We start from the raw sequence: 21,810 nt of genomic DNA, 5'->3' as shown, positions 1-21,810 counted from the left end.
GGGCTCAGAAACACAATGACGGGAGGAAGGTATCCTTCCGCCACTGTATTCCTCCGCCGCTGTAAAAAAAAAAGTCCCTAGTCTCACTTTATGGCATTGCTGTATGAGACATTTTCCCATGCAGCAATTATATAAAGTGACACTTTGAACTCAGGTAACCTCAGTGATGCACTGCAGGAGCCATTGTCTCCTGTCAGTGTGTCACTGAGGGTCCTATAGAGCAGTGACGTCACCCGATGTCACTGTTCTATAGGGGAGATCGTCGTGGGACACTCGTTATTAATTGGACTACGGCGGACAGGTAGTATGCGGTTTATTATTTTACGTTTTTTGCAGGCGCTGAAGTATGGTAAGTATGGTGAAATGAAGAATATTAAAATACTTTTTCCTAATGTGTGCGTGTTTTATTAACCCTTTTCTTACTATTGGATTAATAACGGATAGGCGTCTTATTGACGCCTCTCCGTTATTAACCCGGCTTAATGTCACCTTACGATAGCAAGGTGACATTAACCCCTTATTACCCCATATCCCACCGCTACACGGGAGTGGGAAGAGAGGGGCTAAGTGCCGGAATTGGCGCATCTTACGGATGCGCCATTTTCGGGGCGGCTGCGGACTGGTATTTGTAGCCGGGGGGGGGCCAATATCCATGGCCCCTCTCTAGGCTATGAATATCAGCCCGCAGCTGTCTGCGTAGCCTTTCTGGCTATAAAATATAGGGGGACCCCACGTCATTTTTTTTGGGGGGTCCCCCTATTTTAATAGCCAGTAAAGGCTACGCAGACAGCTGCGAGCTGATATTCATAGCAGGCTACAAATATTGGCCCCCGGCCGTCGGCTTTCCCCCTCTGGCGCAGAAAATTGCGCGGGAGCCCACGACGTTTTTTTCCATTTTTTTTTTTTTTAATTCAACGCTCATAAAGGCCTCTTTCACCCTTGCGTCAGTACGGGTCCGTCGCTATGCGTCGAGCCGACGTACCGATGCACGTTGTGAAATTTGTACACGACGTGGGCAGCGGATGCAGTTTTTCAACGCATCCACTGCCCATTCTGAAGTGCGGGGAGGAGGGGGCAGAGTTTCTGCTGCGCATGCGCAGTAGAAAATGGCAGACGCGACGGACAAAAAAACGTTCACTTGAACGTTTTTTCGTGCCGACAGTCCGCCAAAACTCGACGGATCCGTTGCAGAACGGACGCGACGTGTGGCCATTCGTCGCGATCCGTCGCTAATACAAATCTATGGGGAAAAAAATGCATCCTGCGAGCACATTTGCAGGATCCGTTTTTTTCCGCCAGATCCGTTTTTTCAGTCGGATCCGTTGTTTTCCGCCAGATCGGTTTTTTTCCACCGGATCCGTTTTTTTCCGCCAGATCCGTTTTTTTTACATTGGATCCGTTTTTTTCTGCCAGATCTGTTTTTTTCCACCGGATCCGTTTTTTTCCACCAGATCCGTTTTTTTTCCGCCAGATCCGTTTTTTCCTGCCGGATCCATTTTTTCCCGCCAGATCCGTTTTTTCTCATAGAGTTGTAATAGCGCCGGATTGCGCCTGATGGCCACACATTTCATCCGTTTTTTGCAGGATTCGTAAAAAAAAACTTTCCGCCGGACGGAAAACTCATAGGAACGTTTTTTGTCCGTTATTTTTCATGCATGTTTCCATTCAAATCATGCACATTTTCCGTTTATTTATTTTCCAAAAACCTCATCAAAACCTGCATCAAAACTGCATGAAAAACCGCACCAAAAACCTGCATCAAAAACAGCATCAAAAACCGCACCAAAAACCTGCATCAAAAACCGCACCAAAAACTGCATCAAAAACCGCACCAAAAACTGCATCAAAAACCGCACCAAAAACCTGCAGCAAAAAAGCACCAAAAACTGCATCAAAAACTGCATCAAAAACCGCACCAAAAAACTGCAGCAAAAAACTGCAGCAAAAAAAGCACCAAAAACTGCATCAAAAACCGCATCAAAAAGCTACATCAAAAACAGCACCAAAAACTGCATCAAAAACAGCACCAAAAAACTGCAGCAAAAAAAGCACCAAAAACTGCATCAAAAACCGCATCAAAAAGCTACATCAAAAACAGCACCAAAAACTGCATCAAAAACCGCACCAAAAACCTGCAGCAAAAAAGCACCAAAAACTGCATCAAAAACTGCACCAAAAACTGCATCAAAAACCGCATCAAAAAGCTGGAGCAAAAAAAGCACCAAAAACTGCATCAAATACTGCACCAAAAACTGCATCAAAAACCGCACCAAAAACCTGCAGCAAAAACTGCATCAAAACTGCACCAGTTTTTTATGCAGGTTTTGATGCAGTTTTTGGTGCAGTTTTTGATGCGGTTTTTGATGCAGGTTTTGGTGCGGTTTTTGATGTAGCTTTTTGATGCGGTTTTTGATGCAGTTTTTGGTGCTTTTTTTGCTGCAGGTTTTTGGTGCTGTTTTTGATGCAGTTTTTGGTGCTTTTTTGCTGCAGGTTTTTGGTGCGGTTTTTGATGCAGTTTTTGGTGCAGTTTTTGATGCGTTTTTTGATGCAGTTTTTGGTGCTTTTTTGCTGCATGTTTTTGATGTAGTTTTTGGTTCAGTTTTTGATGCAGTTTTTGGTGCTTTTTTTGCTGCAGGTTTTTGATGCAGTTTTTGGTGCTGTTTTTTATGTAGCTTTTTGTTGAGGTTTTTGATGCAGTTTTTGGTGCTTTTTTTGCTGCAGGTTTTTGATGCCGTTTTTGATGCAGTTTTTGGTGCTTTTTTGCTGCAGGTTTTTGGTGCAGTTTTTGATGCGGTTTTTGATGCAGTTTTTGGTGCTGTTTTTGATGTAGCTTTTTGATGCGGTTTTTGATGCAGTTTTTGGTGCTTTTTTTGCTGCAGGTTTTTGGTGCTGTTTTTGGTGCTTTTTTTGCTGCAGGTTTTTGATGCCGTTTTTGATGCAGTTTTTGGTGCTTTTTTGCTGCAGGTTTTTGCTGCAGTTTTTGGTGCAGTATTTGATGCAGTTTTTGGTGTTTTTTGCTGCATGTTTTTGGTGCGGTTTTTGATGTAGTTTTTGGTTCAGTTTTTGATGCAGTTTTTGGTGCTTTTTTTGCTGCAGGTTTTTGGTGCGGTTTTTGATGCTGTTTTTGATGCAGGTTTTTGGTGCGGTTTTTCATGCAGTTTAGTTTTGATGCAGGTTTTGATGAGGTTTTTGGAAAATAAATAAACGGAAAATGTGCATGATTTGAATGGAAACATGCATGAAAAATAACGGACAAAAAACGTTCCTATGAGTTTTCCGTCCGGCGGAAAGTTTTTTTTTACGAATCCTGCAAAAAACGGATGAAATGTGTGGCCATCAGGCGCAATCCGGCGCTATTACAACTCTATGAGAAAAAACGGATCTGGCGGAAAAAAATGGATCCGGCAGGAAAAAACGGATCCGGCGGAAAAAAACCGGATCTAGCGGAAAAAAACGGATCCGGTGGAAAAAAACCGATCTGGCGGAAAACAACGGATCCGACTGAAAAAACGGATCTGGCGGAAAAAAACGGATCCTGCAAATGTGCTCGCAGGATGCATTTTTTTCCCCCATAGATTTGTATTAGCGACGGATCGCGACGAATGGCCACACGTCGCGTCCGTTCTGCAACGGATCCGTCGAGTTTTGGCGGACCGTCGGCACGAAAAAACGTTCAAGTGAACGTTTTTTTGTCCGTCGCGTCTGCCATTTTCTACTGCGCATGCGCAGCAGAAACTCTGCCCCCTCCTCCCCGCACTTCAGAATGGGCAGTGGATGCGTTGAAAAACTGCATCCGCTGCCCACGTCGTGTACAAATTTCACAACGTGCGTCGGTACGTCGGCTCGACGCATAGCGACGGACCCGTACTGACGCAAGGGTGAAAGAGGCCTTTATGAGCGTTGAATTTAAAAAAAAAAAAAATGGAAAAAAACGGCGTGGGCTCCCGCGCAATTTTCTGCGCCAGAGGGGGAAAGCCGACGGCCGGGGGCCAATATTTGTAGCCTGCTATGAATATCAGCTCACAGCTGTCTGCGTAGCCTTTACTGGCTATTAAAATAGGGGGACCCCCCAAAAAAATGACGTGGGGTCCCCCTATATTTTATAGCCAGAAAGGCTACGCAGACAGCTGCGGGCTGATATTCATAGCCTAGAGAGGGGCCATGGATATTGGCCCCCCCCCCCCGGCTACAAATACCAGTCCGCAGCCGCCCCGAAAATGGCGCATCCGTAAGATGCGCCAATTCCGGCACTTAGCCCCTCTCTTCCCACTCCCGTGTAGCGGTGGGATATGGGGTAATAAGGGGTTAATGTCACCTTGCTATCGTAAGGTGACATTAAGCCGGGTTAATAACGGAGAGGCGTCAATAAGACGCCTATCCGTTATTAATCCAATAGTAAGAAAAGGGTTAATAAAACACGCACACATTAGGAAAAAGTATTTTAATATTCTTCATTTCACCATACTTACCATACTTCAGCGCCTGCAAAAAACGTAAAATAATAAACCGCATACTACCTGTCCGCCGTAGTCCAATTAATAACGAGTGTCCCACGACGATCTCCCCTATAGAACAGTGACATCGGGTGACGTCACTGCTCTATAGGACCCTCAGTGACACACTGACAGGAGACAATGGCTCCTGCAGTGCATCACTGAGGTTACCTGAGTTCAAAGTGTCACTTTATATAATTGCTGCATGGGAAAATGTCTCATACAGCAATGCCATAAAGTGAGACTAGGGACTTTTTTTTTTACAGCGGCGGAGGAATACAGTGGCGGAAGGATACCTTCCTCCCGTCATTGTGTTTCTGAGCCCCTAGAGAGCGGTCGCATTATTTGATGCTGCTGCTCTCCACGGGAGATCGTCGTGGGACACTCGTGGATTTCTGCGGACAGGGAGTATATTGGTTGTTTGTTTTTTTCACATTTTTTATAGATGACACTGGCTTCGGGGATCAAAATGACAAGTAATGGTGAGTATGTAATCTATGTTTAATGTAATGTATGTCATGTATGTAATGTATGAATGTACTGTATGTCTATATGTATTTATGTATGTAGAATGTATGTATGGAGTATTTTTTTTTTTTTCATTCAACACATTAGCCGGATGATGGGACTACTACTGTCCCATCATTGGCTAATGTGTCAATCACTGTCAGTGTAGCAGGCATAGCCCGATGGGACTTGTAGTCCCATCGGACGATGCCCGCACTGAGACCCCCGCACGCCGCAGAGACCCCCCCCACGCCGCAGAGACCCCCCCCACGCCGCAGAGACCCCCCCCACGCCGCAGAGACCCCCCCCACGCCGCAGAGACCCCCGCACGCCGCAGAGACCCCCCCCACGCCGCAGAGACCCCCCCCCACGCCGCAGAGACACCCCCCCCACGCCGCAGAGACCCCCCAGCACGCCGCTGAGACCCCCGCACGCCGCATAGACCCCCCAGCACGCCGCATAGACCCCCCAGCACGCCGCATAGACCCCCCAGCACGCCGCATAGACGCCCCAGAACGCCGCAGAGAGCCCCTCACGCCGCATAGATCCCCCAGCACGCCGCATAGACGCCCCAGAACGCCGCAGAGAGCCCCTCACGCCGCATAGATCCCCCAGCACGCCGCATAGACGCCCCAGAACGCCGCAGAGAGCCCCTCACGCCGCATAGACCCCCCCAGCACGCCGCATAGACCCCCCCAGCACGCCGCAGAGCCCTCCCACGCCGCATCAAGCCCCGGCACGCCGCATCAAGCCGCATACAGCGCCGGCCGCATAGAATGAGATCCCTGGCAGGCCCGCACAGACCCCGCCCGCACAGAGACACGCAGTCTCCGCCCACGCACCGCCCACTTTACATTATAGTGATTTTAGCACTGTGGGGACTTCCGATTCCGATACCCGATACCACAAAAATATCGGATCTCGGTATCGGAATTCCGATACCGCAAGGATCGGCCGATACCCGATACTTGCGGTATCGGAATGCTCAACACTAGTTACCAGACTTCCAGTGTCCATGAAATCAGACACCAGTGTGATAGAAATATATATATCATGTAGATCTCACTTGCATGTATACCCCTCTATAATCATATATACTCATATGCTCACAGCTAATATATACATTATAATAAATGGTTTAAAATGGCTGACACGAACTGATATAAGCCAGACAGATCATATGGGGTTTTCCATCCCAAAAAGCGGAAGTTGGGTCAGATGTCTGAAATAATGCCTAGAATATAGCTGAATCTTGCTGAAACGGCAGACCAACAGTGTCAGATGTCTCAACTCTGTCCTACATGCAGAGAGCTCAATTCTAGTTGCTTAATCAGCTTAATCAGCAGTCATATGAGCATTAATCACAATATTCCATATATGTTTAGATAACCAATGACAGAGGAGCTAGACAATATGGTAATTAACCCCTGACAACCCCTAACCACTCCTTTCTATGTGAAAATATAAAACTATGTATGTACAATAAAGTATCAGTATTGATGGAATGTTGTTCTGTCAAAGTTGTGTACAGTCCATTCTTGATGAGCGCTCAAAATACTCAGTCTAATTGGGAGCGGCCGCAGCACACACAGAGGGATACATTTATCCAACCCAAATATTTCCATAACACCAGTACACCACTTACCATCACGGGACATGTCTGTGACCTATTCCTGGGTTGACAGTCCTCACTAGAAGACAGATAGGCATATTATGAACCGTGCCTCACTAGGCTTAGGTCCATAAGTTTGTGGACATGGGACAACTTCTACATAGTCACCCGGGGTCATCTTTTGCATAGCACGTCTTACTGCCTTTCAGATGTGTGCGTTATCATCTCTACTTGGGATAGGGCGGTCACCCTACCATGAAATGCATCTGCAAGGAGTTACATTTGCTGCGTAAGCACCGTGTGTTGCTGCCTCTGTTGCAGTTGCTGAACTTGGACCAGGTGCTTGATCAGCTCCTCCATTTTGTCCGACCACTCTTCTATACTTATGGCCGCCTTCACCCAGAACATGTAGTTTGTCCACAGCCATCACACTTACCTACTGGGGATCTTGCCTGCACTTCTAGCTTCAACTATGGTAGATCAGCTCACTCAGCTGCTTAATGAGGTACTCAGAGGAGTACTTTATCATTTAAATCTTTAACTGGTTTATTAAAAACATGTTTCAAAAACGAGTCCAAAAGAAAAATAGACATCAATAGACTCAGTCTTATTCGCCTAAAAAAACCACCACTCATTACCTTCCACATAAGTGTGGGGTCCGCAGGGTTCAGCTTTGTTTGACAAGAGCACAGTTTTGGAAGTTAGCTCGCATTCCTCACATTCAGAGCACAGACTCAGTCTGAGGTTAAACTTTTGCCTGCTGGACCACACTGGATAATGGAAGGTGAACAATCCGTCCTGCCTAATTCTTTAGCTGTTTACAATAAACTTGGCCCTGTGATGGGCGATTATCCCCTCCCAACACATAACATGCTAGAGCCAACTTTCAGGCTCAAATGACTGAAACTAACTAATAACCGCAGTGAAACATACTGTGTCTCCTCTCCAGTATGTTACCAGTGAAAATTCTCTTTGAAGTTAGTAGGTTTTAAAAGAATTAAAAAATTCAGGATGAAGGAAACTCTGCTGTTATTGTAAAGAAATTCACACTTGGTCCTCACTGAACATTTTATGTTGTCAATCATAAAAGCAAAGTTTGGCCACAAAGACTAAACCTGGTCTTGTAGTGACCATATGAGCACATTCAGCAGCACAAAGGGGAGAAAATGTTGATTTATCCAAAAAGATATTAGGGTTCTAGGAAGCCAACAGCATCATTACCCTCCGCTTTCTCTTACAAGACATTCATAATAATTTTTCTTCAAGTGATTTTCTAACTTGTCAGCACATTTTATATACGCTGTTATTTGGCTTTGTAGTTTACAGATCTGGGCAGGCAATGGTCAGTGTCTTCTAATTCCATGAGGTAGGTGGAACCTCTAGGTTGTAAGCTCTATAAAAGAAGGGCTTTCATTGCCCAAAGTAATTTGAAAAGTATAGGGTGGAGTAAAATACAGGGGTCTAACGGCAGAATGGTAATCACATGATTGTGATATGTCCGGACTACACCACTGATAAAGCAGAGAAAGCTGATGACTGAAAAGAATATGTGAGTCTGTATTTATTTGTTATTACTCACCTTGGTGGTTATCTGTAGGAATCTCCTCTTTGCACCCCTCATCACTCCTCACATATGTCTCTGTATTATTAATATGGGTCAGATCTTCACCCTGAAAAAGATATTGTAAAAGTCATAGACAGATGGAGAAGTCACATCTATGATCAGCTCTAATCCTGCCATCTCCATCGCTGTCATTACACAAGTATAACACATATAATACTGGTGGATAAAAACATGGCTGAGCACAAGACCTTCACAGCCGTCTACACATCATAGGGGAGATCTCATGACACCTTCTCTCCATCTACCTGATGATCCTGAGGAACATTGGGATCTTCTTGTTTACAGTCCTGTGGAAGAAGAGGATGGGGACATCTCTCTGGTGTTGTCCTCTTACTGGATAGATCTGCAGGAAACACATACAGGGACTGAATTCATTCTTTACATGCAGATAATTATAGGCCTTGTGTATTTAGTCCTGTCTATTACCTGGCGATGTGAGGTACTGGGGAACCTCAAACAAGACATCCTTGTACAGGTCTTTGTGTCCTTCTAAATACTCCCACTCCTCCATGGAGAAATAGACGGAAACATCCCGACACCTCATAGCAACCTGAAACATACAATGATGCAGTTAACACCCTATTCCCTTCATAACGTTTCTGTATAATATCCCAGCATTCCCAGCAGTGTCACCTCTCCAGTCAGCAGCTCAATCATCTTGTAGGTAAGTTCTAGGATCTTCTGTTCTTTGATGTCCTCATGTATCAGGGGGTGAGGTGGAGGCCCTGTGATTGGACTCAGGGGTCTTCCCCATCTCTCACACACAGGGGCCTGACAGCGCTCACTAGAGGTATTTTTCACTACTGTGTAATCCTGGTTATGAAGAGAAACATTAGTAAATCTCACTACAGACACTTCCAGAGTCCTCACCTCTCCAGTTCTGTCCATCTGTTATTCCCATAGATAAGAATGATGTAATGTAATCAGAATCTCTCACCTCTCCAGTAAGCCGGAAGAGGATCTCTAGGGTGAGTTGTAAAAGCTTATCAGCCGTTTTGTTCTTGTCCATATCCAACCTTGATGAGTAAACCAGAAAAATTGCCTAAATATAGATGATCTCCACTGAGAGAATCTGGTATCGTAGTGACCTGAATGTGAAGAAGATGAGACCAATGTAACATCATAAAGAATCCAGTGTAAAAATACAATTACTGGAGATAATATGAGGAAATAAATGATGAGATATAATTTGTAAATGTTGTATTCTCTAAACTTGCACAGAGTGGAACATAAGTTGAATTACTGACCAAGTCATCTCCTCTGTGCCCCCAATCACTAGCTATGATGGCTATTGCTTCGGCAACTAATTGGCCATAGGTATCATAAGTAGAGATGAGCGAATATTTCAATATTGGGTTTGGATAACGATTGCCAAATTTACAATATTCGCCAAGTCATTCGTCGAATGTTCATCGAACACAGCAAACCACCATTGAAATCAAGGGGAGACAAAAAAACACATACACAGCGCCTTCTAACGGGCCCAAAAGCTGTCAAAACACATGAAATAAGGGGGCAAACAACAGGAAAGTGGCCTCAATTGACCCACAGTACAAATTTTAGAATGACACAGCAACAATCAGCCATGCATGAGGTATCAAGGTCTGGGCCAGTATTTACAGCTTTGAATTGAACTTCAAATTAAGACGAGGTGGGTGAGTGTAGGTCTGCCATGCTGGGAGCCCTGATACTACATGCAACAGGTCAACCTGCTTTGATGCTCAGCCACGCTTAAGTGGCACAGACATCAGTTTCGTGGACTACTATTGTCAGAAAAAGTTAAGGATAGTAACACGGGTCGTTGACTCAGGAGAGTAGAGGCCTGATGGTTTAAGAAGCCTACTGCTACAGGCAACACATATAAAGGTGACTCAACCAGTAATCTACACATTTACAAAAATTAGTGGCACACACCACCAAAGTGGCATCAATTTCAACAGAGTATAACTAGTATAATGGGGAGCAAAACCCTCTTCCACTGCAGCCAACCCAGCAGATGGAGACCCAATCAGGAGTCTTCATATTTAAAATAATTAGGTGCAGATGCCGAAAAGGCGTTCGATAGGATTAGCTGGGGCTTCATGGCCAGCACCTTGGAAAGATTTCCTTTTCCACCAGCAATTATAAATGGAATTCTAACACTCTTCTCCCAACCCACAGGAAGAGCTAGAGTTAATGGTTCTTTCTTTAGAGTTTCAAGATCCAAAATGGAACCCACTAATGCTGCCCTCTCTCACTTTCTCTCTTTATAATAGTCATGGAAACCCTTATACAGAAAATTAGGCAGGAGACGGACATTCAGGGACTCCATGTTGAGCGTTTAGAACAAAAAGCTGTGGTCTTTGCAGACAATCTCTTGCTTTTACTCACAAACCCCAGAGAATCGTTCCCTAAACTAACACAAATCTTTGAGCAATTTGGGGAGCTGTCAAACTTTAAAAACCAACTTGGATAAATGAAAAGCCCTACATATCTTAGCCCAAAAAAACATATTATAACACTTCAGAATAATACACCTTTTAAACGGCCCTCAAAATATATTAAATATCTAGGAGTTAAAATCACCAATGACCCTAATTCCTTATATCAAAATAATTTTGTACCCACCCCTCCTATCAATACCATCAAAACCCTTTTAAAATCCTATGACATACCCTATTTGTCATGGATAGGGAGGATAAACGTAAAATCTTACGTACTACCAAAAATATTGTACACAATGAACATGTTACCCATCAGTCTCCCGAACAATTTTCTTTCAACGATTAAACAAATCATTTCCCTCTTTATTTGGAAATATAAAAAAGCAAGATTACAGTACAACTTTCTAACTCAACCTAAATCTTTAGGAGGTCTGGGGCTACCAGATATTCATTCCTACTATAAAGCAATCCACCTGGGCAGTTGGATAAGACTAGCAGACTCTTTAAAACACAGCAATAAACCAGACCTGGAACTTCTATTTGGAAAGCAACCGCAGAAATACATCTGGACAGACGATCCTCCCTCAACTGATTTTGAGCTAGATGGAATCACCTCCACTACCCTGAAAATTAAAAGGATGTTAAATAAAGCCCTTCTTTTTCAAAACACTCCCTCAGCTTTAGCTCCTATCTGCTTAATTCCATACTTTCTAGACCCCAACTACCTAGATATATATGACCTATGGTCCAATATGCCTAACTATACCATATCCCAGTTCTTAAATAATAAAGTTCCCATGACAAACTCCTGGCCATCAGAATCCACAAAACACCCTATTAACTTTCTACAACAAATCCATGTCACCCACATTCTCAAACAAGTTAAACTTAAAGGGAACCTGTCACAAGGTGTTTTTAACTAAAAGAGCCACCTTGTGCAGCACTAACGCTGCATTCTGTCAAGGTGGCTCTTTTAGTTCTGGTCCCTGCCAACGCTGAAATAATTGCTTTTATAATATGCCCCTCATACCTCGAATTAGACCTGGGGGCAGGTCTTTCCCCCCCTGACACAGATGCACCACAGCAGTCACTCAGGGCCTCTGCGCGCCGGGCGCCGCCTCCTCTTCCTTCATTAGGGTTCCCAGCGCCTGCGCTGTTAGTTTGTTTTCGGGCATGCGCAGTTGCGCTGCCCTTCAAACTTAAAGCGCAGGTGCCGGGGACGCTAATGAAGGAAGAGGAGGCAATGCTGATGATGGCAAGGTCATCAATAACCATTTTAGTAGCCATTTAGAATCTGTGCAGAGGTCCTTAATCTGTGACCACTCCGTGAAAGTGATATGCGCCACGTCCATACTGCGTTGGCCCAGGCTATACAACATGACATACTGCGTCAGGGCTCATTGCTGCTGCCACAGTCACTGCAACATGGGCAGAGTGGAATTCCACCATGTCGGCACATCGTATATCAACCTGTTAACTGGCATGGACAAAGACCTCTGTATCGATGGAAGTCAATGACCTGAGGGGTGCAACGGCGGAAGTGAGCACACAGCTTCAGTGCGTTCTGCAGCAGCTCACCCAGGCCAGGACAGTTTTGGATAAAATGCTGTACTACCAGGTTGAGGACGTGAGCCATGCAAGGCACGGGTGTGAACTTGCCTTGGTGTAGGGCCACCCCCAGGTTTGCACCATTATCGGACACGGCCTTGGATCCACATTTAGCGGAGACAGCCATTGCTTAAACTCGCCATGCAGAGATGTCCACAACTCTTCAGCTGTATGACTGCGATCTCCAAGACATATCAATTTTAACACTGCCGATTTGCTGTGAGCACTAGCTGCGCCATACCGAGGTGGTGAGGATTCACTCTGCATTGTTGGAACGCGTGTCTAATTAAGGCAGAGGTTGAGGGCGCAGATGGAGGCAATAGAGGTGGTTGAGAAGGCAGAAGCAGTGGAGCAAGTGTGAAATACAGAGGTTTGTCCTGCAAGCCTTGGGGATTCCAAGACTTTTGGAGCAGCCCCCTCCCCCACAGCCACCGGAGTCAAGCAGGTTCCAGTCAGCGAGATGTAACTCCCTGGGCCATGCTTAATCGTCCAATTGTCTGTGGTGAAGTGCACCCTGGCAGACATAGATTTAGTCAAGGAATGGGTGATGTTGTTTGCGACATGCTGCTGTAGCCCACGCACAGCTTTCTTAGAGAAGTTACGGCAACTGAGCAACTGGTACTGGGGGACTGCGACGGCCATCAACTTTCGGAAACCATCTGTATCTACCAAACGGAAAGGCAGCATTTCCGTGACCAACACATTGGAGATGGTGGAGTTAAAGCTCTTGGCTTTGCCATGTGTATTAGAAAACATTCTTTTATATGACAACTGTTGTGAATTCCGTTCTTGGGCTCCCTCCTGTGGTTATGAATGGTACTTTTGTGAGTTCTGCCCTTGGGCTCCCTCTGGTGGTTTCGAGTGGAACTGCTGCTCCTTGAGTTTAGCCGTAGCAGCTGCTTTCACTAATCGGCTCCCCTGGCCTTGCTATTTAACTTGGCTCTGGTCTGTAGTTCATGCCAGCTGTCAATGTTCTCTGGGTTGGATTCAGATCTCTCCTTGGATTTTTCTGATGGCCTGTCCATTTCAGCATAAGATAAGTTCTTGCTAGTTCTTTGGTTGTTCCTTTGCTTTGGACTTTACTGCTCAGTTTAAGTTATGTTTCTTTTTGTCCAGCTTGCCATTATGAAATATTCAGGCTAGCTGGAAGCTCTGGGGAAGCAGATTTGCCCCTCCACACCGTGAGTCGGTGTGGAGATCATTTTTGTAAACTCTGCGTGGATTTTTAGTTTTTAATACTGACCGCACAGTATCCTTTTCTATTTCTGTCTATCTAGATTAGAATTGGCCTCCTTTGCTGAAATCTGTTTTCATTTCTGTGTGTCATTTCCCTCTCCACTCACAGTCAATATTTGTAGGGGGCTATCTTTCCTTTTGGGAATTTCTCTGAGGCAAGATAGTTTTCTGTTTCCATCTTTAGGGGTAGTTAGTTCTTAGGCTGTGACGAGGTGTCTAGGGAGAGTCAGGAACACTCCACGGCTCTTTCTAGTGTTGGTGTTAGGAGTAGGAACTGCGGTCAGTAAAGCTACCACCTCCTCAGAGCTTGTCTCATGATTCATTTTACCCACCAGGTCATATCAGTGCTGCTCTGTAACCACCAGGTCATAACAGTACAGCTGGCCCACAATGTGTTGAATGCATCTCAAAAGAGGGAAAAGAAAGTTCTGAGTCATTTTTTTTCCTTTGCAGCTTGTTTTGTCTTTTTTTCCCCCTTAATCTTTGGGTGGTTCAGGATTCTGGTGCTGATATGGAGGTTCAGGGTCTGTCCTCACGTGTCGATCATCTCGCTGCAAGGGTACAGAGTATCCAAGATTATGTTGTTCAGACTCCGGTTTCTGAGCCTAGAATTCCTATTCCTGATTTGTTTTCTGGGGATAGATCTAAATTTTTGAACTTTAAAAATAATTGCAGATTGTTTTTTGCTCTGAGACCCCGTTCCTCTGGTGACCCCATTCAGCAGGTGAAGATTGTCATTTCTCTGCTACGTGGAGATCCGCAGGACTGGGCATTCTCCCTTGAGCCAGGGAATCCTGCATTGCTCAATGTAGACGCATTTTTTCAAGCACTCGGACTGCTGTATGACGAACCTAATTCTGTGGATCAGGCAGAAAAAATCTTGCTGGCTCTGTCAGGGTCAGGAAGCAGCAGAAGTATACTGCCAGAAATTTAGAAAGTGGTCTGTGCTCACAAAATGGAATGAGGATGCCCTAGCAGCTATTTTCAGAAAGGGTCTTTCTGAAGCCCTTAAAGATGTTATGGTGGGGTTCCCCACACCTGCTGGTTTGAACGAATCAATGTCTCTGGCCATTCAGATTGATCGGCGCCTGCGCGAGCGTAAGGTGGTGCCCCATATGGCGGTGTCCTCTGGGCAGAGTCCTGAGCCTATGCAATGTGATAGGATTTTGACTAGAGCAGAACGGCAGGAATTCAGATGTCAGAATGGGCTGTGTTTTTACTGTGGTGACTTTTCTCATGCTATTTCTGATTGCCCGAAGCGTACTAAGAGGGTCGCTAGGTCTGTTACCATTAGTACTGTACAACCTAAATTTCTCTTGTCTGTTACCCTGATTTGCTCATTGTCGTCCTTTTCTGTAATGGCATTTGTGGATTCTGGCGCTGCCCTGAACTTAATGGACTTGGAATTTGCCAAACACTGTGGTTTTTCCTTGGAGCCTTTGCAGAGCCCTATTCCCTTGAGGGGGATTGATGCTACGCCATTGGCCAAGAATAAACATCAGTACTGGACACAGTTGACCATGTACATGGCTCCAGCACATCAGGAAAATATTCGCTTTTTGGTGTTGCATAATTTGCATGATGTTGTTGTGCTGGGTTTTCCATGGTTACAGGTACCTAATCCGGTGCTGGATTTGAAATCTATGTCTGTGACTAGTTGGGGTTGCCAAGGGATGCATTGTGATATTACTTTGGTGTCAATTTCCTCTTCCCCCTCTTCTGAAGTTCCTGAGTTTTTGTCGGATTTCCAGGATATATTTGATGAGCCCAAGTCCAGTTCCCTACCTCCTCATAGGGACTGTGATTGTGCTATTAACTTGATTCCTGGCTGTAAGTTCCCTAAGGGTCGACTTTTCAATCTGTCTGTGCCAGAGCATGCCGCTATGCGGAGTTATGTAAAGGAGTCCTTAGAGAAGGGGCATATTCGCCCGTCTTCGTCACCGTTGGGAGCGGGGTTCTTTTTTGTTGCCAAGAAGGATGGCTCCTTGAGGTCCTGTATAAATTATCGCCTTCTCAATAAGATCACGGTCAAGTTCCAGTACCCTTCAGAAATTGAAGAAACCAATCGCACTCAATTTGTATATTTGCATCATAAATGTGAAGAATCTTTAATAGGAACACCACAGTGATATAGACAATTGCTGAGGTAACGTTTCGACCCTTATGAGCCTTTGTCAAACCTCACTGAAAAAATGCAAAAAAACATAATATTAGAAATCATGTATAACATAAAACAAATTTGTACATGTACAGTTACAACATACTGAGTAGAGAAATGGGAGAACAAAGGGGGGACATTTAGGCAGCATATGCAAGGTGGCAGAAAACCCATACAATAAATTGCACAATAACACAATCTAATATATAGTATATACAAAATTTACAAAAATTGCCCTGAAGCGGAATATCAAAAATCAAGATGTACCGCTGCGAGACAAGGAGGCGAGGGCGAGGGAGGTAGACGATGATGTCAATCATATACCAAAATTACGAACAATGTGCAAACTCACATCACTCCGACAAACTTATCCCAATTAGGGGATTCTTCACTTGCGAATCCAATAACGTGGTCTACGCCGTGAAATGCTCATGTGGGCTTCTGTATGTGGGTGAAACGACGCAACATATCCGCAAACGTATATCTAGCCACAAGTCCACTATTAGGTGCAAGAAAACCTGGCTCCCCCTCCCATATCATTTCATAGCGGCCAATCACTCAGTGTCCCAACTACGCTTTCAGGTGCTCGAACAGGTCGAGCGCCCTAGACGAGGTGGGAACCACATAAAATTACTACGCCAACGTGAATCTTATTGGATTTTTACCTTACAGACACTCACGCCGAAAGGTCTCAATAGGGAACTTGACTTGGTTTAATCAATGTTTCTTCTTTAGGTGGCCACGTGATCTCCTGCTGTGCCATATGTTATTGCATACCATATTGCTTTGCATTTATTGTATGTTTCCAGCAATAATTCTACTTTACTTTCCTTATGTAGGTGTTAGCATGCTGACCTTCTTTATCTTCAATTCACTAACCTATCATCCCACTTGCAGGTAGCCTGAATACCGTTATCCATTACGCTCTACTGGGGTAAGTACCCAGACCAATTTTGTTTTTGTTTTTATTTTTATTTTTTCCTTTTTTTCCTTTTTTTCATTTTTATTTCCTACTCTAAATATTATTTTTAGTTTTCATTTATTTTTATTCTCTATTTTTATTTTTTTATTTTTTATTTTTTTTATTTTTATTTTTACTTTATTATTTTTTACTTTATTTTCCCCCCAAAATTTTTTCTTTTCTCTTTTTCTATTTTACTTTATTTTCATTTTTATCTCTATTTTTACTTTTATTTTCATCTTCATTTGCCTTATTTTGCTAAATATCAGCTCCTTCACATTTTCATTTTTTTTTTTTTTTTTTTTAATTTATTTTTTTATATATATATATTTTTATTTTTCTGGCATATTTTTCCAATATTAATTTTCCGGTTTCAGTTTTATTTTTATTCATTTTATTATTATTTCATTATTTATTATTATTTTTTTATTTTTTCATTTTTATTTATTTTATTCATTTTTTCCTATTTTCTCCCTTATCATCTCTTTTGTCTTGTTCGGTCAGCTTTATTTCCTCATTTATTTCCTCCTTTTCTTCTTCTCCATATCAGGCTCCCTTTCTTGCTTCTTACTATATGGCTCCCTCGGCTCTAATACAGCTGAGCCACCGCTACCATAGCAGCATTCACTCCGCGCATGCGCCGCTTCCCCCCTTTTACCTAAACGCCTTGCCTCTAGCTTCTCACCGCCGGGCTACTGCCGCTGCGCGCACGCGCATTGAGCTTGCCCTCTGTGCGCACGCGCTCTCATCCTGGCTCTGATACAGCTTGACCGCCGCTGCTGTGCGCACGCGCGATGTGATCTCCCCTTGTGCGCCGGCGCCCTGCACGTCGCAGGAGCGCTGACTTCTTGGCGCCAGCGCTCTCTTGCGTTCCACCCTGACCCCTTTACACACATTGCGCAGGTGCCTGCCTCCTTCCCGCCCCATCTCATTTACGGCCCCGTATGTACTTATATCGCAGCCACCACACATGGGCCACACCACCGCTGCTCCTCCTGACATAGGACCCACCAGGTACGCTTCATGCTGCTACGTACTTGCGTACCCTTTCTAACACTGCCTTATCCAATAAGCCCTCCATTCTCAGTTTTTACAGGGACCCCATTCCCTATCCGTGCTGTTCCGGATCATTTCAGTGTCTTTCTCCTACAAGTGGTACGTAGTACTGTTGTGTCTATTATCTCTCCTTGCCCTTTCTCTGGCTCTCCCTGACTAGTCCTGCTGTGGTGCTGCTTTTATCCGATCTGCCATTTTGCTCTAGTTTCTGCCTCCCTCAGTACTTTATCTTCATTGTACATTCTTCTTTTCACCTCCTCAGGAGCCTACGTATCCCTCTGGACGTTTGCTCACTTTTCCTTCTTGAAGGTCAGTTATGTCTAAACAATTTGCATGTTGTTATTATTAATCGCTGTGTGTACTTATCCACAAATGGTAACTGCATCACATTGTTCGTAATTTTGGTATAAGACTGACATCATCGTCTACCTCCCTCGCCCTTGCCTCCTTGTCTCGCAGCGGTACATCTTGATTTTTGATATTCCGCTTCAGGGCAATTTTTGTAAATTTTGTATATACTATATATTAGATTGTGTTATTGTGCAATTTCTTGTATGGGTTTTCTGCCACCTTGCATATGCTGTCTAAATGTCCCCCCTTTGTTCCCCCATTTCTCTACTCAGTATGTTTTAACTGTACATGTACAAATTTATTTTATGTTATACATGATTTCTAATATTATGGTTTTTTTGCATTTTTTCAGTGAGGTTTGACAAAGGCCCATAAGGGTCGAAACGTTACCTCAGCAATTGTCTATATCACTGTGGTGTTCCTATTATAGATTCTTCACATTTATGATGCAAATATACAAATTGAGTGCGGTTGGTTTCTTCAATTTCTGAATGGTCTGGATCTTTCCAAGTTCAACCAGCACCTACTTCATTAAAATCCAGAGTGCACGTCATTTTCCCTTTATTGTGTATCCCTGTGGACGACTGCACCTGGGCCCTCAATGTCTACTGATACCTTCGCCTTTGATGATACTGCTGCTACAAGGATACTTGGTAAAGTCACCAGCTCAGGAGAATTCCTGAAGACTCCGGCTCAGGAACTTCGCACCAAGGATTATGAGCGTGAGTGGAGGAGGCTGACTTCGTTCGATCTACACTCTGTCACACTAGCTGAATACTATAGACTCAGCAGGATCCCGCGTGGTCTCAGGAGCCACCTAAGGCCTACGCTTTTTTCTGACAAACCTGACTTTTGTGAGAAATTTCAAAAGATTTTGAATAAGTGTTCACTGGATATTATTCTATTGACTATCGATTTTCTTCAAACAGCTATCGTTGAATCTGAGAAAAAGCTTACAGCCATTGAAGAACAATTGTCCACTACTCTTACAGCTACTGATTGGAACTCTCTCAAGGTTAAAACCGACAAAGCCATTGACGAACATCGTAAGTACCTACAGGACAAAAAGAGGTCTAAGTTCCAACGGGATTCAGAGGACTAGGCCTCGGGCCGAGTCTACAGATGGAACGACTCTGCATCTCCATATACCAGGCGAGGCAACAATGGACCTCGACAATACGGGTCTTACAGTTCGGACAGCGACAGCTCCACAAGCGGCTCACAGAATCGTTTTTTATTCGGACGTTCCAACCCGAGACCCAACACACGACCCGGAGGCGACCGACAAGGAGGGCCGCCAGGAAATCGAGAATGTATGACCACGAGGTCGCAGGTAAGGCCCCTAACTCAGTCATCAACATTTCCTCCTATACACTGAGTCCCGCTGAACTGTCAGTCCTACAAAAGGGCTTATCCTTTTGTCCCACTCCATTATGGGACAAATTCAAATTGACCCAGGACTTACAATGGTTTTACCGTAACCTTCGCCTCAAGACACACTTCGGATTATCCCAGGACTATGCTAGGAATAGGACCCCCACGGCAGTGGTGGATCCTATCCCTGAACTCAGTATTGTGAACTTAGGGCTGCGCACCACCAGTAGCTTTAATCCTCCACGTACTAATCATGCTACTGAGGCCTACATTGATTTAACCCAAAGAGAAATCAATGCTGTATTAGAACAACATCGTTTGGGTAATTTCCCCACACATAGCAACACCTCCCCTGTTGAAAAACAAGCCATCGAGTCACTCAGGACTAATAAGAATATCACCATTAAGCCGGCCGATAAGGGTGGAGCTATTGTCGTTCAGAATACAGCTGATTATTCGGCTGAGATACTGAGGCAATTATCAGACACTACTACATACCATAAAATCCCTTTTGATCCTACTTCTAATATAAGATCCCAAATTACCAAGGTACTTCACAAATATCAAACTCTCAAAATCCTGGATTCCAAAACCTGTCTTTTTCTCACCAATCCACATCCGGTTACCCCAGTCATCTACACATTACCAAAAATTCATAAGTCACTTCTCAATCCACCTGGTCGACCCATAGTCGCTTCAACCGATTCCATATTGGCCCCCATCTCCATCTATTTGGAGAAGATTCTCACTCCCCTCACTAAAAAAATGAGATCTTTCATTCTTGACACTGGACACTTCCTCCAAATCTTAAAGCAATTTGCCATTACCCCGTCTGAATGTCTCCTCGTCACGTTTGACGTCAAAAGCCTCTATACCTCTATTAGGCATGATCTAGGTTTAGCAGCGGTTGGGGATCTCCTTGAGCAATCCTCATTTTCACACCACTCCAAACAGCTATGCCTTGATCTTTTGTCTCTGGTTTTATGCAATAATTTTTTTCTTTTTGGCGATCAGTTTTACCTCCAAACCCAAGGTACGGCTATGGGTGCTAACGTAGCTCCAGCATACGCAAACACCTACATGGATGCTTTTGAACAAAACTATGTCTACAATAATTCTCTGTTCCAGTCCCATAATCTCTGTTGGCTTCGCTACATAGATGATGTTTTTTGTCTATGGACAGGCCCACAGGATTCCCTCATCACCTTTACTGATCAGCTCAACTCTGCTCGTACTGAGCTTCAATTTACATTGAACTTCAGTGCATCCCAAATTTCATTTCTAGACACTCTGGTCATCAGAAACTCCGACGGAGGCCTCAGCACTGACCTCTTCTCAAAACCCACTGACACCAACAGCCTTTTGCACTACCACAGTTGTCATCCGGCCTCCACCAAGAATAGCTTGCCCCGGTCGCAATTTAAAAGGGTGGCACGCATTGTCTCTAATCCTGATCTACTGACCACACGTCTTGATGACATGTCGCGAAAATTCACAGCAAGACAATATCCTAGCAATCTACTTGCCAGAGAAAAGACGCTGGCTCTTAGTCCATCTCCTAACCCTACATCATCAACTAAACCAGAACGGATTCCCTTTGTCCACACCCATCACCCGGTCATGCCCATAGTCTACAACACCATCCGCAAACACTGGTCTCTACTGCATAATGCATATCGGCACATAGAAGCCTTTCGGACACCACCTCTCATGTGTAAACGTAGACCGAACAATATCAGGGACCGAGTTGTTAAGGTAGACCTCGGCAGTTCCTCCAGGTTACCACGCCAAACCTTTTTGGGCACTGAAAGGCGAGGCACATATCCTTGTTTAAATTGCGCCTGTTGCTCCAATGTGATCAAATCTAGTACTATCACCTGTCATGATCTCCATGGCCAGAGAACTAGCATAAGCCTCAATAGGAACAAGCTCTTGGAAGATGTAACTGTACTGACCATGAACTAAACCTACCGCATCATCTAGAAGTAGCCAGGTAGCATGTCCTACTTTTTATCCCTATATGCCCAGCGCCGGCCGGAGAACTAAATAATGCTAGCAGAGGGAAATATAAGACCTGACTCACCTCTAGAGAAATGCCCAAAAAGGAGACAGAAGCCCCCCACATATATTGGCGGTGATATGAGATGAAACAACAAACGCAGCAGGAAAATAGTTTTAGCAAATTTGAGGTCCGCTTTCTAGATAGCAGAAGACAGAAAGCATACTTTCATGGTCAGTAGAAAACCCTAACAAAACACATCCAGAAATTACTTTAGGACTCTGGCATTAACTCATAATACCAGAGTGGCAATTCCTGATCAACAAGAGCTTTCCAGACACAGTAACGAAACTGCAGCTGTGAACTGGAACCAAAATACAAAAACAAAACATGGACGAATGTCCAACT

At 44.3% G+C, this 21,810-nt stretch overlaps 1 protein-coding gene across 2 annotated transcripts in view; it reads right to left on the bottom strand.

Annotated features, from left to right (window-relative positions):
• Window positions 1-21,810, bottom strand: part of LOC143766241 (uncharacterized) — a 102,456-nt gene that overhangs the window by 13,693 nt on the left and 66,953 nt on the right. For both annotated transcript variants that reach the window (XM_077253758.1, XM_077253760.1), the window contains exons 2-6: window positions 9,174-9,324; window positions 8,870-9,049; window positions 8,663-8,786; window positions 8,482-8,579; window positions 8,192-8,282 (exon numbers count right to left, since the gene is read on the bottom strand). In XM_077253758.1, coding sequence (XP_077109873.1) covers window positions 8,192-8,282; window positions 8,482-8,579; window positions 8,663-8,786; window positions 8,870-9,049; window positions 9,174-9,245 — 565 coding nt within the window. In that variant the 5' untranslated portion in view covers window positions 9,246-9,324. The remainder of the gene's footprint in view (window positions 1-8,191; window positions 8,283-8,481; window positions 8,580-8,662; window positions 8,787-8,869; window positions 9,050-9,173; window positions 9,325-21,810) is intronic.

Source organism: Ranitomeya variabilis, chromosome 4 (genome assembly GCF_051348905.1).
Source record: "Ranitomeya variabilis isolate aRanVar5 chromosome 4, aRanVar5.hap1, whole genome shotgun sequence".
In the NCBI taxonomy this organism is placed as follows: Eukaryota; Metazoa; Chordata; class Amphibia; order Anura; family Dendrobatidae; genus Ranitomeya; species Ranitomeya variabilis.
This window is presented reverse-complemented; position numbering and strand designations above follow the sequence as displayed.